At 43.6% G+C, this 16,977-nt stretch overlaps 1 protein-coding gene across 4 annotated transcripts in view; it reads left to right on the plus strand.

Moving 5' to 3' along the window:
* Nme7 (NME/NM23 family member 7) overlaps positions 1 to 16,977 on the plus strand; it is a 155,899-nt gene that overhangs the window by 103,801 nt on the left and 35,121 nt on the right. For all 4 annotated transcript variants that reach the window (XM_031387737.1, XM_031387748.1, XM_031387764.1 and 1 more), the window contains one exon: positions 12,252 to 12,359. In XM_031387737.1, the coding sequence (XP_031243597.1) occupies positions 12,252 to 12,359 (108 nt within the window). The remainder of the gene's footprint in view (positions 1 to 12,251; positions 12,360 to 16,977) is intronic.

A 16,977-nucleotide genomic window follows, 5' to 3' on the forward strand; every position in this document is an offset into this window, starting at 1 on the left:
TGTCCAGCAGTGAGCGTGTGTCCAGCAGTGAGCGTGTGTCCAGCAGTGAGCGTGTGTGCAGCAGTGAGTGTGTGTCCAGCTGTGAGCATGTATGTGTGCAGCAGTGAGCATGTGTATGTCCAGCGGTGAGCGTGTGTGCAACAGTGAGCGTGTGTCCAGCAGTGAGCGTGTGTCCAGCAGTGAGCATGTGTCCAGCAGTGAGCATGTATGTGTCCAGCAGTGAGCGTGTGTGCAGCAGTGAGCGTGTGTGCAGCAGTGACTGTGTGTCCAGCAGTGAGCATGTATGTGTGCAGCAGTGAGCATGTGTATGTCCAGCAGTGAGTGTGTGTCCAGCAGTGAGCGTGTGTCCAGCAGTGAGCATGTGTGCAGCAGTGAGCATGTGTGAAGCAGTGAGCGTGTGTGCAGCAGTGAGCATGTGTGTAACAGTGAGCATATGTGCAGCAGTGAGCGTGTGTCCAGCTGTGAGCGTGTGTGCAGCAGTGAGCATGTGTGCAGCAGTGAATATGTGTCCAGCAGTGAGCGTGTGTGTGTCCAGCGGTGAGCATGTGTCCAGCTGTGAGCGTGTGTCCAGCTGTGAGCGTGTGTGCAGCAGTGAGCGTGTATGCAGCAGTGAGCGTGTGTGCAGCAGTGAGCATGTGTCCAGCTGTGAGCGTGTGTGCAGCAGTGAACGTGTGTCCAGGAGCTTTACAGTAGCCCAGAAAGAGGTGCTCCTTGTTCCGAAGGAAGTGCTGCGTTTCCTTTTCTGCCCACGTATCGCACACATTATAGATGGTCCTGGGAGGTTATGCTTACTGAAGACCTTCCCTGTCACTCCATAGCATGCATAGGACTGCATTCACTTTCTGCTTGCATTGAGAAGAGTATCTGGATTGCTTTCCTCCCAGAAAGTGCAAGTGCCATGCGCTATTTGGAGTGAGTCAAGTTGGCCTACATTGCTTTCTCCCCTGGTTTCCAGATCTCCCCTTGAGTCAGATTCCTGGCAGGTGAAATCAGACAACAAAAATCAAGGGAGACATCTCTGTTCTCATAGAGACGGAAAGAAGCGGATTTACCTGTGGTATCATCTTTGGTTTCCTTCTTTTTAGAAATAAACACTATAACTTTGGCTCAAGAAAACAAAAATTAATTACCATTCTTGTTTTTCTTCTTTTCAGAAATAAACACTGTAATTTGGCCTTAAATTAATATATTTATAAAAGTAAGATTAAAATCATCCACTAACTAATATTGTGTAATACCTACTTAATTAAGTTTTACACTAATAGTATTAAATCTGCTTCTGCAGGACTGGGGAAGTGGCTTTATTAGGAAAGTGCTTTTGACCTGAGCTCAGTCCCTGGAACTCATGTAAGAAAAGCCAGGTGTAGTGACGTGGTCTTGTAATTGCAGGGGCAGGGCGGTGGAGACAGGTGGGACTTTGACTGGGAAGCATAGCCTCCTTCAACAGCTCCTGGGCTAGCGAGAGACCCTTCACAAAACAGTAGTGGTCATAATGGCTCTTGAAGATTAACACCCAAGCTTGTTCTCTGGCCTCCATGTGCATGCACACACATGTCGACATATACATATGTTCTTGTGCACACAGGCACACACACACACATATTCATACACATACACATTCACATGTTTGCAACACATACAAAAATATATAGCATCTTTTTTAAAAGCTAAAAAGCCAGTTGTGGTGCAGACCTTTAACCAAGCACTCAAGAAACAGGAAGGCAGATCTCTGGGGGTTCAAGGCCGGCCTTGTCTATAGAACATGTTCCAGGATAGCCAGGGCTATACAGAGAAACCCTGTTTTTAAAAGCAAAGCAAAGCAAAAGGCTGTGTGGGTGTTCAGCATAGGGCTTAGCTCAGCATCTCACTATTGCTAATTTCCTTATTCATCTATGTAGCCATGGAGACTGAACTTCCGTCTGAGCATTTGAACATCTTCTCATTACTGCCTTCAAATCTATTTCTGGGGGTTGCTGAATCGACGTAAGAACCCCATTTGACATGCATTTTATTTTACTCTTTCTGTAGCTGTGGTAGTGTAAAGGAGAGCGGTTTAAACTCTCATGGTTTCCTTGCCTTTTCTCTGAGTGATGAGATGGATGCTGATTCCCAATGGACATTAACATACAAAAGAATGACTTGGTATTCAGAGTCCTCATTAACCTGGGGTGATGGGAAGCAGAGGGCGGGCGCTGCAGTGTGCAGCATTTGTCCTCGTGCAGTGCACAGCCCCGTCCTCTTCTTGTCACACATAACACATTAGACTCTGCAGAGCCTGCCTGAAGCAGGTCACACATGAATTTCTATTAAGAATGAATGTTCACCAAACAGAAATTTATCTTCTAAGTTTTTGCCCCTACACAGGGAGTTTTATTTGCTAAACATATTGTTTTCTGTGCTCTGCACTCTGAGTCAAACCAACGAAAAAGAATATAAGAAAAGGGAGCTGGCTAACCAGCAGTCTATTTGCACAAGTACTGGGAGTAATTCATTTTGAAAATTTATTGAACTGTTGTATTTCAAATCTCTTCCTTAATTACACTTGAAAGCAGAATCCAATATAGAAGCAGTTATATTTTTAAATGGTTACATAAGTCTGTGGATCAGTACACTGATTTAAAAATAGGAATTCCTATAGCATAGTATATTAATCATCAGAAACCAAATGAGGACAAATTCTGGAGAAGACGTCAGGGGAGAGAAAGCCCCTGTGCAGTGGCTGGGAGTGTAAACTGAGGCAGCCCTGTGGAAAGCGGTGCGGCAGCCACTGGAAACACTGCACGTTGACCTCCCTTACGACACACCCATAGGGCTCCGTGTAGGTACTCAGAGAACGCTGTGGCCTACAGAAGTACTTGCGCATTCATGCTACCACTGCTCTTTCCATAGTAGCAAGGAAACAGTCAGCCCCAACGCCCATCAGCAGATGAAATAGATTATGAAAATGTATAGACATGATATGGAATTCCATTCAGCCATAAATAGAAGTGAAACTGTGGAATTTTCAGGGAAAAGAGATAGAATTGGAAAATATTCCATAAACAAGACTACCTAGGAACGGAGAAGCCAGGAAACCAGAAAGGACTCCTGAGATGGGATAAAGAGAGTTGAAGAGAGAGTACCGATTGCAGGGGATGAGGCATCCGGTGGGGAAGGACCTGGAGGCAGTAGGAGCTGAGAGGAGATTTTGTCTGAACTGATGTGCATTCTCTTGTCACTGTTTCCTCAGTATTGTATTTAATTAGCATTTCATTGTATTGAATATTATAAATAAAAATAGTGAAAGGGACTGGAATCAAAAAGTCAATTAAAGGGAAAAGAATTGAGATAACTACATAAAATATTTCCATACTAATAAGCACTTGCATCTTTGTGGTTTGTAGTTTCTTGGGGGAGGGGGTTTCATATGTTTATGGGAAAATGTGCCCAAAGTCAGTTTTTTCCCCCCTAAGCAGTCACTTACTAATGAGATACCATAGTGTAAAAAATAACAATATTGATGAATAAATAAATAATGCAAATGGCTTAAACAGGTACCTTGTTATTTTAAGTGGTTTAGTAATATAAAGTGAATAAATGTTTCAAAGCTTCAATGCATAAATTTCATTGTGAGAGGACCCTGCAACAGAGAATTCTTAAAGGGACAGCACCGTTATAGCCAAACTACCTGCTGACATACAACATTTGTACTGCAAATTGATTTTAAATTAGCTTACAACAAAAAAACTAATCTGCTCATTAAGTTTAGACTTCTTTTTTTCGTAAGAATCTCCGTGAAAACATCAGGTAGTAGAGGAAATGGGATTCAGTGATACAGTGGGATTCAGCGATGTGGTGGGGTTCAGTGATGCGGTGGGATTCAGCAATACAGTGGGATTCAGCGATGCAGTGGGGTTCAGTGATGCAGTGGAGTTCAACGATGCAGTGGGATGCAGTGGCTGCCAGAAGCCACACCTTATACATACAATGGGCATAAAACAAATGAACTGCTCACAAAAAGCCCAGTGTTTCCTAAACTTGAGAGAGAACTTCTTTGTGAATCTCAGATTGTGCCATGTGTGCCAGCAGTCTTCAGTGATGACCAGTGTCCCAACAAGAAGCTGATGGCACCAGCCCAGTGAGTCCCAGTTATGAGAGACGTCAGCTGTGTCTGCTCCCGCCGCGGTTGCTATGTGTCCTCAGAGGCTTCTGAAGGAAAGGATGGGTCCCTTTACTTCCTTGAATTTGACTTCTCTGTACAGATGCTTTTCGGACTCTAGTTTTGATGAGAACTAGTGGCCGTAAGTTCAGAGTTAACCCCCTGGAGAACAGCTACAGTGTGGTAATTGTTGATCTCTGCTTTCACAGAGAGAGTGTGTTTTTCCTTAGCTGAGCCAAGTGTGGTTCTTAGAGACTGGGGAGAAAAGCTTGGTCATGCAGCTGAATGGATGGATGATGTCCTTGGTGAGGGCCTGCGAAGGGGCACACACCCAGAGGCAGGCCCTGGATACATTTTGGGTAACTTGCTGCAGAGATGTGACTGGCGTATCAGGTTTCAACACTATATCAAAGAGATTTTGCCAGTATCATTTTAGCCTGAAATTTTAAAATAGGGGAAAATTTGTGACCTTCTTGTCTTTTGCTGTCAAGCACATTTGTTCAAACAAAGCAGAGTAAAATAGCCAGAGGATATCTGCCCTCGAAGGCTTGTTTTCCTGATGTATCCTCTGAGACGCCCTTCTCACAAGAGACACCTTCAGGAATTTGAATGAATTGATTTGCTGCACATTTGAAACTAGACAGTGCAGACCTACACTCTCAGAGCTGAGCTGGTGTGTGTTCTGGTTACTTTGTGGGTTCCTCTGAGGCCTGTCCACCTAAGAGCTGGACAGTGGTGTCCAGAGCTGGGGGCTGTGGGGGCTGGTTTGTTAGTTGTATACATCTCAGGTTTCAATCAAGACTGTACCTGTCAAAGCTTCACCCACAAGAAGCAGGTGCAGGAGTGGCTGCAGCTCCTCCTGTACAGAGTGGCGTTGCTGGAATGGTCCTGAAATTCCCCAGTGTAAGACCTGAAGATCCAGTCAGTGCATTCTATTCCCAGAGTTCACCTTTAATCCTTTTGCAGTTCAGTCGTAGAGATTTTACTGCATGAGTGACTTAGAAATATGTGTATTTCATAATCCATGGTGTATACTTTTTGAATTCTTAAAATATAGAAGTCAGTGCAACATAGACATGTATGTGAAGTTCCTCCTTGTGTAACATGTACTGAATGCTACCAGATGTATTAAAATGAGTAAACACCCGCCGCACTTCCAGTGGATTTACCAACTCTGGGAAGAGATTCATAAATAACGTATACACTGACAATCACTCAAGAAGCTATCATAAACTAGGTAAAGTGTGGCATTTAGGATACAGCACAGAACAGTAAACAGACTGGGTAATGATCTGTGGGCTTTAGCATGTTGAGATAGCCTGTGCTATCTAGTCTGAATGTCTGGACACGAGTGAATCAAAGAGAAGCTGAGTTGGTGAGTGGCTGAGAAGGAAGTGAGGGGAGACGGTGGGGTTGATCTGGGACAGGACATGTGACATCCAGCAGGGTGGGTGCCTGGACTGGACTTGCCCTGCATTCGAGCCAGGTACTATTGGGTGGCACTTTTGAAGACGCTTTTCCTATGGTTTTCTAAGATATATCAGTTATATTGAAATTCAAAGTTGGCATTTATTTTTAAAATGACTGCTTTGTTCCAATTGTATAAAAAAAATGAATTTTTAATAGGCCCTGGCAATGCTTTGGTAGAGAAAAGGAGACCAAATAATCTAGAAGAGAATGCAGAGATGGAATGGGTTGTTTTACTTTTTTAGCTATAAATTTGGTACAAGATTCTAGTCACAAATCACAGTTCTATTGGTAAGGGGGTGACATTGCCTTTAGAATGTAACCCTGAGGAAAGGTTCTTTTCTTAAAGAAAAGATGGTGATGGTGGAGGGAAACTGCTAAGGAAGACACTAAGAAAACCAGTTTTCTGGTGATAGCAACCCATATTGGCATTATCCAATTAACATGCTGTGGTTTATTAAATGTTCTCATTAAAGGAATGATTAACGTATTCTAAACATGATTTCCTGTCTCTGTCTCCCTCTCCCTCTCCTCCTTCTCTGTCTCTGTCTCCCTGTCTCTCTCTGTCCCTGTCTCTCTCTGTGTGTCTCTGTCTCTGTCTGTCTGTCTGCCCCTCTCTCTCTCTCTCTCTCTCTCTCTCTCTCTCTCTCTCTCTCTTTCTCTCTCTCTCTCATGTGTGTGTGTGTGGGGTACAGTAGGTGCTAATTCCAGACTCTTACACATGGTAAGCAACTGTCTGCCACTAATATTCTCTAGCCTTCTTTTTGCTTTCTTAATTTGGAGCTGAGTTTCCCTAAGTTATCTAGACTGGTCTTGAACTCACCCTGTAATCCCAGGCAGGTTTCGAGGTTCTGATCCCTGGGGCCAGAGTGACAACTTTGAGGCTAAGAGCACTGGCTGGCCTTCAATGGACCCGAGTGCAATTCCTAGCATCCATGTGTTGGTTGACAACCATCTGTAGATACAGATGGTTGGTTGACAACCATCTGTATCTACAGAAGAGGATGTAGAGATGGAGATCCATCTCTACATCCTCTTCTGGTCTCCATGGGCACCGGGCATGCACATGATACTTAGACATACATGCAGGTAAAACATCCATACATAGAATAAAATGGTAATACATTGTTTTAGGATTAAGGTTATCCTGCCTGAGCTACCCAAGTAGGTAGAATCACAGACTACATCCACAGTTCCAGCACAATAGTTCCACCTTAGAAAATATGTAACCAAGGAAACAAGCACAATATTGCTATGTGAGACTCTTACCTCACTGTCATGTGCCTCAGAGTCATACATAAGAATATGAATTAGCTAGAAACGGTGGCACAGGTTTGTAACCCCAGCTGCTGGAGAGACTAAGGTAAGTTTGAGAATAGTCTGGGCAGTTTAGTGAAACAGTGTCTCAATGTGAATAAAACAGTGAGAGCGCAGTAAGTTCAGTGATAAAGTGGTTTCTTAGCAAGTGTGAATCCTTGGATTTGATACCCAGCACGAAATAGGAAACCGAGGAAGGGGAAAAAGGAAAAGTGACAGAGGGAGAGAAGGGCAGGAAAAGAAAGAATATTCATTAATGCAGTTTAGCAGAATGTATTTTTTAAAATATAGCAATGTATAGGCCTAACAAATACACTGAATGATTACTTACTGTAATACAATCTGATGTTTATAGTGCTCAAGTATGTACCTGCACCAGAAGACACCATAGTTCTTGGGAATTCAAGTCTGTCTTAATATTACAACTGGAAAATCACTTAGATGCATTTAAAACCTAATGCTAGTCTGATTGATTGTCCCCAACTCACACGGGTGCCACATGGAATTTTATGTCAGTGACATTCGAAGTCAAAGTCCCAGAGTAGGTCTCCTTCAAAGTATGGAATTCAGGGTTCTCAATGCCTGATCTCAGCCCTATGTGCCCTGGTTTGCAAACTTCAGATAAACAAACTCATCAATGCCCAAATAGGTAAGTTGATCTGAGCTATCTTCTACTCGAGTGAAAGGACCTGAGGTCAGATCCTCAGGCCCCATGCAAAGCCAGGCATGACAGCATGCATCTGCATCTCAGTGTTGCTATGGTGATATGGGAGGCAGAACTAGGCAAGCCTCCAGACATTTGGGGGTAGCTAGGCTAATGTACATTGTGGCAAACAGTGTGACTCCATCTCAAACAAGGTATAAGGCAATGGTTGACATCTGAGGTTGTCCTTTGACCTCCACCCATACTATGGCACACAGCTGCCTCTACAGGCGTACAAATACACATATCATGCACATGTATATGAAGATGAACAAATCAATCAAATAGTGGTTACTTATATGGCAAAGGAGTTTTCTTCTGAATTCCTTGAGATGAACATCTCTGGAGAATATAGCAAGAAGGAGCTGACACTGGTAACTAAATGGCTGGCTTTCTCCATTCTGTCACCTTTAATGAGTATAAATTTGGGCATTACCAGTCCTTTGATTCGTCCATTCACTCTCATGCTAAGTCATTAGTACTGATACTCGAGGCATCTTTCAGGAACTTTCAGTGTGCTGGCTATGCAAAGGTAATAATAGTCTCTTGTCATTAAGTGTGTGTCGATTAGGAGAATGAGCATCTGTGTAAAACAAATGTGATGAAAGTTAATGATAGAGGTGAAAAAAAAAGCCTGCTAGGAGACCACCAAAGTGTAGCACTACGGCAGGGAAGGGGACATGGGAAGGAATGCTGTGACTAAGGAAACAGTCCGTGTGTTGTGGCAGCCTGGGTGTGGGCTCCGGGAGGAAAGATGCATTTGGGGATGACTTCTTGCCTAGGCAACTTTTTGCCTAGGCTTCTTGGTTGAGCTCTGGTTCTTCCTGTTCATGAAGAGAGGGAAACCAGGAGGAAGAAAGACTCAGAGAGGAGATAATAAGCTTCCACTTGGACGATAAGAGTATAAATGTCCAATGGAATAACCCAGGGATGTTGTTGAGTAAAGTTAGGGGCTAAAGTGTCATCTGAAGAGACACGGACAACACTAAATGGGTTGGGATGGAGAGGGCAGAAGATGAGAAGAAAGAAGATAAAATAGAAGGTAAGATGACGGGAAAAACAAGACTGAATTGTGAGTGGCTAGAGGAGCCTGAGGAGATAGGCTCATGGCACGTGGGATGTGTAAAGGGGAGCTTCAGGAATGTGGGATGACCCCGAGGGCTCAAAGGGGTTCACAGGTGAGGAAGATCTGTTACAGTATAAAGACGCTGGTGTCCCTTGCCGAAGCAGCATAGGTGGCATTGTTGGTAACAGACAGAGTGAGTTGAGACAGTTTTTCACTCTTCTGTCTCTCTCCTGCATCAGTGAAAACTGAAGGGAGCAGCTGACTATGGGAGCAATTAGTTCTTTGCATGGACATATTTTATCTGTTCGGTGTTCGGGGCTCGGTGGCATTCTCTGAGATGCACACAGCCTTTCATTCTCTTCTTTGTTTTCAGTTCTGTGCTAGCCACCATATTGTGTGGTGATCTTTTTTTTTTTCCTGCCATAGACTTAGAGGGCATTCATTAGGATGAGTTTTTTTTTTTTTTTTTTCCATTCTACTGCAGGATTACCTAAACAGAGATGAGAAATAACCAAGCACCTGGGAACTTGGGTACCAGATTGTCCAGGGACACGACTATGCCAGGAACTTGGTTGTTTGAAAGGCTGTTGACTTTAAGAGCAAATAAATATTACTCTTTGAGGAGTCCACTTTTCTTAGCATAGCCTGTCATGTATAAATACTGAAGTTCCTTCTAAAGAATTGTTTATGGTATTAAATAAAATCATTGGTGCTTAGTGTGGCCTTGTTGTGTCTAGAAGTTATTTTTGCTCATTAAGAAAGGCTAGCACACAGTGGTTTTCACGATAGAGCATAAGTAGAAGAAAGAACAAGAATATGTTAGGAATAATTAGGGAAAATCTGCTGGAATATGGAAGGGGCTTGTTATGGAGAAAGATTACTCTTGGCATTTCGCCTCAGTCATATGTGGAATATGCATTTAGGGCATTTCAGTTTTGCAGGACCTTTTTTACATGATCTAAAATGAAAACCTAAACTCTTGCAGTGGAGGCTGCTTCCTGTGTAGCATGGCATGTGTGTAGTATGGTGTGTGTGCAGCATGGCATGTGTGCAGCATGGTGTGTGTGTAGCATGGTATGTGTGTAAAATGGCATGTGTGTAGCATGGCATGTGTGCAGCATGGTGTGTGTGCAGCATGGCGTGTGTGTTGCATGGTGTGTGTGTAGTATGACATGTGTGTAGCATGGTGTGTGTGTAGTATGGTGTGTGTGTAGCATGGTGTGTGTGTGTAGCATGACATGTGTGTAGCATGGCGTATGTGTAGCATGGCGTGCTACCTGATCTAATGAGTAGGAGTACTCCAAGGATGCAGAGACTGGCATGAGAAATACATAAACTGTTTACATCATCCCTCGATGTTACTATCAGGTGTCACCAACTGTGCATAATTGTATCCCTACCCTTATATATGACTGACAGAGTATGTTTATTTACACTGGTAGCACCACCAATCAGGTAGGTGGCACATTGTACCACATTATGACTATCACAGTGCTGTGAGATGATAGGATATTGCAGCTCCATCATAGCCTATGGGATCACATTCAGTACATAGGCTCATATTGATTCAATGTGTCCTTATGATGGCATGTGGCTGTAATTAAATAAATGAAAATTTTCAAAGCAGCCTTGATTTGCTGTGAATGCTACTCGGCATCCATGCACCTGATATCATGCTGATTTCCGTGTGCACAGACATGGTCATTCAGTAACTTAACCATGCAACCTGTTCTCTTTGTTCCAACATTCTAGCTGTCCCCTTGACTTCAGCCATGGTTGTACCTCTAGACTGATGATTGCCAGTCCCTTCCCCAGACCTGGAAATTTGCATGTGATGTAAGAACTGTCATACTGGTGGTCTCAGCTGCCCAGTGTACTTGTCTCAGTACTATCTACCCCAAGAGCTGAACTCAAACCCATTGGTCTGCCTTTCCATCACCTCGCCTTCCTCCATCACTCAGGGCTAAACTTCCTTCCTTCCTTACGATTTCTGCCCAGATGTTATTTTCCCTTGTAGTTCTCTTGCATCTGTCTAAGCCTCAGTAAATCCAGAGCTATGTGTGACCATTTTCCTCCTTGAAGATGAGCTAATGCTAAGCTGATTTAAAGTTTTTAAAATGTTAAAATCAGTACCACAAAACTGGTTTGTCTTAAACAAAGTTAAGATATTTATTATCCTTATATAATGTTTTTCATAGTAATCTTATTTTATGTGGGTCTAGTAATCAATTGATAAAAAGAAATGTAATTATTAAGCAATAATTTGTCTCCTAATATGGTTCATTATACACTGAGCTACAGAAAAAGCCTTTCTGTGTGTCTTAGTCACTGTTTTATTGCTGTGAAGAGGCATTGTGACCAAGACAGCTCTCATAAAGAAAGCATTCTAGTTGGGGGCTTGCTTAATTTCCTAGGGTTAGTCCACTATCATCATGGCAAGCAGCATGGTGGCAGGGAGCATGGCAGCAGGCAGGGACGGACAGCATGGTGGCAGGGAGCATGGCAGCAGGCAGGGACGGACAGCATGGTGGCGGGGAGCATGGCAGCAGGCAGTGGCGGACAGCATGGTGGCGGGGAGCATGGCAGCAGGCAGTGGCGGACAGCATGGTGGCAGGGAACATGGCAGCAGGCAGGGACGGACAGCATGGCAGCAGGCAGTGGCGGTACTGGCAAGCTAGGGGAGAGCTCCATCCTGCTCTGCAAGCAAAGCGGGTAGGAGGACTAGGCCACGAGTGGGCTTTCGAGACCTCAAAGTCCACCCCAAGTGACACAGTTCATCCAAGGCCACATAACTTCTAATCCTTTTAATTCTTTCAAACAGACCTACTTCCTGGTGAAAAAGCATTCAAATACATGAGCCCACAGGGGCCATTCTTATTCAGATCACCACATTAGGGCAGACAAGATAGATCAGCAGGTAAAGGAGCTTGCTCCCAAGACCTGAGTTCAATTCCTCAGACCCACATGGTGGGAGAGAACTACCTCACTCAGATTGTCCTCTGACGCTTCCTCTTTCTCTCTCTTCCTTTCTCTTTCTCTTTTTCTCTGTCTCCCTCTCTCTCTCTGTCTGTCTCTCTCTGTCTCTCTCTCTCTCTCTGTCTCTCTCTCTCTCTCTCTGTCTCTCTCTCTCTCTCTCTCTGTGTGTCTCTCTCTCTCTCTGTCACACACACACACACACACACACACACACACACACAGAGTAATATAGCACTAAAAAAATTGAGGGTGAGATGTTTCAGACAGGGTTTCTCTGTGTAGCCTTGGCTATCCTGGAACTCAATCTATAGACCAAGAGAGCCTTGAACTTAGGGATCTACCTGCTTCTGCCTCCTAAGTGCTGGGATTAAAGGCATGGCCACCACCATCCAACCTACTAACATTTTTTAATGTTTAAAAAAATTCATTCTAATAAATATAAATTTTTCAGTGGTCAAATTTTTCATATATTTATGGTGTTTCCAAGAAAAGTTGTCACCCTCACTATATAACTTGAATTTTATAAAATAAAATAATATGTTTTATGTAGCTAATGTCTTTATATATGTGTGTGTATTTCATAGGAAATCGCCCGGCATTTACGACCTGAGACCCTCAGGGCAGTTTTTGGCAAAACTAAGGTTCAAAATGCTGTTCATTGCACAGACCTGCCAGAGGATGGGCTCCTGGAGGTAAGCTAAAGCAGAATGAGAATCCTGCCTGGACATCAGGCTCATCAGTAATCTCCATAGTTCCTGCACATCTCAAATCATTTGATAGTCTGGGATTATGGGTGGCTGGCTTTTGGCTATCCAATAAATTCATATTAGTATACTCAATAAATCAAATACATTCAAGCATGCACCTATGGTCCCAGATACTCCAGAGGGTAAGACAAAAGAATTCTTTAATTTTTACGAATTGTTTGAAAATTTTATACAGTGTATTTTCATCATATCAGACCCCATCCAAGCTCCTCTCAGACCCATCCTCACCTCCCTACCCACCCAGCTACATACCCTTTCTAAGGAAAAATAGAGTCCAGTTTGTGCTGCCCTAAACCTCCTAGGAGTTGGGCCATGTGTTGGAGCATGGCTGTTCTACTGGGAGTCACACTGTTAAAGAAAACCAACTCTTCTTTTCCCAAAAGCTATCAGTTGCCAGCATCTCCTTAGCTAGCAGCAGGACTCAGTGCTGCCTCCCTTCAAGGAAAGATTTTTTTGACTTGAGTTTGTACAAGTTTTAGCACAAACATTGTGAGTTTTTATGTGCCCTTGCTGTCTTCTCTCTAGAAAACAGTGTTCTAGTGTAGTCAGCCACTGCCTCTGGCTCTTACAGTCTCTCTACCCTCTCCTGCAAGTAGCCTTTCACCCTGAGAGGAAGGGTATAGTATAGAGATCCTGTTTAGGGTTGAGCACCATGTTGTCTCTGATTCCTTGCACCGTGACCAATTGTGTGTCTCTGTCGTTAACCACCATGTACCATTACCATAAGAAGAAGATTCTCTGATAAGAGTAGAAGAGATGTTGGTCAATAACTAAAGGCTCTTGTCAGAGCTCTTAGTTAGCCTTCCAGAACTTGACCATAAGATGCCACAAAAGAACATGGAGAAATCAAGCCAGTACTGACGTGGATGGTTCATCACTACTGGCTAGCTTGCATAGTGCTTGGAGGCGGTGTGTGTGCAGTGCTATAGAAAAGTAATCAACAGTCTTACCCAGATTTAAACCCTGCAGCTACAATAACTGCTGGTCTAGCAGGAAAACCCACTGATACAGTAGTGGCAGGAACACCATACAGTAACCGACCACTCTTCCTCAAGGTGGAACTGATAACTGACACTGTTATTAGGCCAGAAGAATCTCTTGGTCCCAGAGTTCCCAGACAGCCTCACAAATAAACTGAGAACAGCAAAAGTCCACCTTTTACTATTATGTATACATAGAAAGCTAGTCATCAAGTCTTTTCTCTCATTGATGCCCTACAAGGCCATCCTCTGCTACATATGTGGCTGGAGCCATGGGTCCCTCTATGTGTACTCCTTGGTTGGTGGTTTTCTCCCTGAGTGCTCTGGGGGATCTGGTTGGTTAATATTGTTGTTCTTCCTATGGGGTTGCAAACCCTTTCAGCTCCTTCAGTCCTATCTCTTAACTCCTCCATTGGGGACCCTGTGTTCAGTCCAATGGTTGGCTATGAGTATGCACCTCTGTATTTGTCAGGCTTTGGCAGAGCCTCTCAGGAGACAGCTATATCAGGCTCCTGTCAACAATCACTTCTTGGCATTCACAATAGTGTCTGCATTTGGTTACTGTATATAGGATGGATCCCCAGGTGGGGCAGTCTCTGGATGGCCTTTCCTTCGGCCTCTGCTCCATCCTTTGTCTCCGTATTTGCTCCTATGAATATTTTGTTCCCCCTTCTAAGGACTGAAGCATCCACACTTTGATCTTTGTCTTAGTCAGGGTTTCTATTCCTGCACAAACATCATGACCAAGAAGCAAGTTGGGGAAGGAAAAGGTTTATTGAGCTTACTTCCACACTGCTGTTCATCACCAAAGGAAGTCAGGACTGGAACTCAAGCAGGTCAGGAAGCAGGAGCTGATGCAGAGGCCATGGAGGGATGTTCTTTACTGGCTTGCTTCTCCTGGCTTGCTCAGCCTGCTCTCTTACAGAACTCAAGACCTCCAGCCCAGGGATGGCACCACCCACAAGGGGCAACTGAGAAAATGCCCCACAGCTGGGTCTCATGGAGGCACTTCCCCAACTGAAACTCCCTTCTCTGTGATAACTCCAACTTGTGTCAAGTTGACACACAAAACCAGCCAGTACAATCTTCCTTCTTCTTGAGCTTCATGTGGTCTGTGAATTGTATCTTGCATATTCGGAGCTTCTGGGCTAATATCCACTTATCAGTGAGTGCACACCATGTGTGTTCTTTTGTGATTGGGTTACCTCACTCAGGATGATATTTTCTAGTTCCATCTATTTTCCTAAGAATTTCATGAGTTCATTGTTTTTAATAGCTGAGTAGTACTCCATTGTGTAAATGTACCATATTTTCTGTATTCATCCCTCTGTTGAAGGACATCTGGGTTCTTTCCAGCTTCTGGCTATTACAAATATGGCTACTATGAACATAGTGGAGCATGTGTCCTTGTTATATGTTGGAGCATCTTCTGAGTATATGCCCAGGAGTAGAATAGATGGGTCCTCAGGTAGTACTATGCCCAATTTTCTGAAGAACCACCAGACTGATTTCCAGAGTGGTTGTACCAGCTTGCAATCCCACCAACAATGGAGGAGTGTTTCTCTTTCTCTATATCCTTCCCAGCATCTGCTGTTATCTGAGTTTTTGTTCTTAGCCATTCTGACTGGTGTGAGGTGGAATCTCAGGGTTGTTTTGATTTGCATTTCCCTGATGACTAAGGATGTTGAACATTTCTTTAGGTGCTTCTTGGCCATTTGATATTCCTCAGAATATTGAATTCTTAAGAATTCCTAAGAATTCTTTGTTTAGCTCTGTACCCCATTTTTAATAGAGTTATTTGTTCTCTGGAGTCTTAACTTCGTGAGTTCCTTGTATATTTTGGATATTAGCCCTCTATCTGATGTAGGATTGGTAAAGATCTTTTCCCAATCTGTTGATTGCTGTTTTGTCCTATTGACAGTGTCTTTTGCCTTACAAAAGCTTCGCAATTTAAGAGGTCCCATTTGTCTGTTGTTGTTCTTAGAGCATAAACCATTGGTGTTCTGTTCAGGAAATTTTCTCCTGTGCCAATGTGTTCAAGGCTTTTTCCCACTCTCTCTTCTGTTAGATTCAGTGTATATGGTTTTATGTGGAGGTCCTTGACCCACTTAGGCTCGAGCTTTTTACAAGGAGATAAGAATGGATTGACTTGCATTCTTCTACATGTTGACCGCCAGTTGAACCAGCACCATTTGTTGAAAATACTGTCTTTTTTCACTGGATGGTTTTAGCTCCTTTGTCAAAGATCAAGTGACCATAGATGTGTGGGTTCATTTCTGGGTCTTCAATTCTATTCCATTGATCTTTCTGCCTGTCTCTGTACCAATACCATGCAGTTTTTTTTTCTGGGTGATAGATCAGTCACCCTCCACTCAGATATTATCATTTAATGCACCTTGCATTGTGGACCTGGGGGCTGAGTGGGGGCGGGGGCTGGCCCAGTTTGTAAGAGCACCTATATAAGTGTAGACCTGAGTTTGGGTTCTTAGCTTCCATGTGAAAAGACACGTGTGGCCACATGCTCTGCTGGGCAAAAAGAAAGGTGGAGCAAATATGTTTAGGATTGTGTCCAACCTAACAGAAATCAGTAAGCTCTGTGTTCAGTGAGAAACCCTGTGTTAAAGGAACAGAACAGAGAACCTTATGGGAAGGACACAAAACATTCTCCTCTAGCCTCCACAGGTGTGCATAGGAATGCACAACTACACACACATGTCTCTCTCTCTCTCTCTCTCTCTCTCTCTCTCTCTCTCTCTCTCTCACACACACACACACACACACACACACACACACATACACACATACATATACACACACACACATACACACACACACACACACTTTGTATTGAGAATATAGCAGTAAATAGGTTACAAGGATCTTGCTCCATAGTCTCTACTGGTAATTATATTAATTGTGCTAAATAATGGAAAAATATACATCTTCTCTCTGATTTTATTCTCCAAATATTCTGTAGCATTGCTATCAGTCCTTGGTTGCCGACTGGGATTTAGGAAGCATTTAAACATCGTGTGCCTCAACAGCTGATGAAAGCCAGTCTGAAACTCAGACAAGTGTTTGGATACCTTCTTGTTCTAGTGACTCGAGAGTTAGCTGGAGGTAAATATAAAAGTAGGGTGTCTGTTCTGATTGGACAGCCTGTGTTTACCAGCCATCATTAGTACAGGTCTGCCCACATCCTGACTCCCGTGATTTACCCTCTGTTTAGTGTCTGTCTTGGAGGAAGAGTTGTGATTCTTACTGCTATGCTGTCAAAGAGGGAACACAGCGTACAAAGACAAGAGCAAACAGCTTTCTCTTAGGCTCTAAAAATAGTCCAGCAAGGCTGGCGCTTTGACCAGGAAGTGGGAAATGATGAGTGAAAAGTTAGAAGAGTCATTATAAAGTCATGTGAAGACATCTGAACTTTATCCAGAGCCATTAGCAACCCAAGGTTCTCTGCAGGGCGGCCTGGTCATATCTGTGTTAGGGCACTCTGGATAGTATAGAGGACAGGTCATCGGCTTTCCGTGGAGAAAGAACAGGCGTGGCTCTGTGTGGGG

This window comes from Mastomys coucha, unplaced genomic scaffold (genome assembly GCF_008632895.1).
Source record: "Mastomys coucha isolate ucsf_1 unplaced genomic scaffold, UCSF_Mcou_1 pScaffold1, whole genome shotgun sequence".
NCBI classification, from domain to species: Eukaryota; Metazoa; Chordata; class Mammalia; order Rodentia; family Muridae; genus Mastomys; species Mastomys coucha.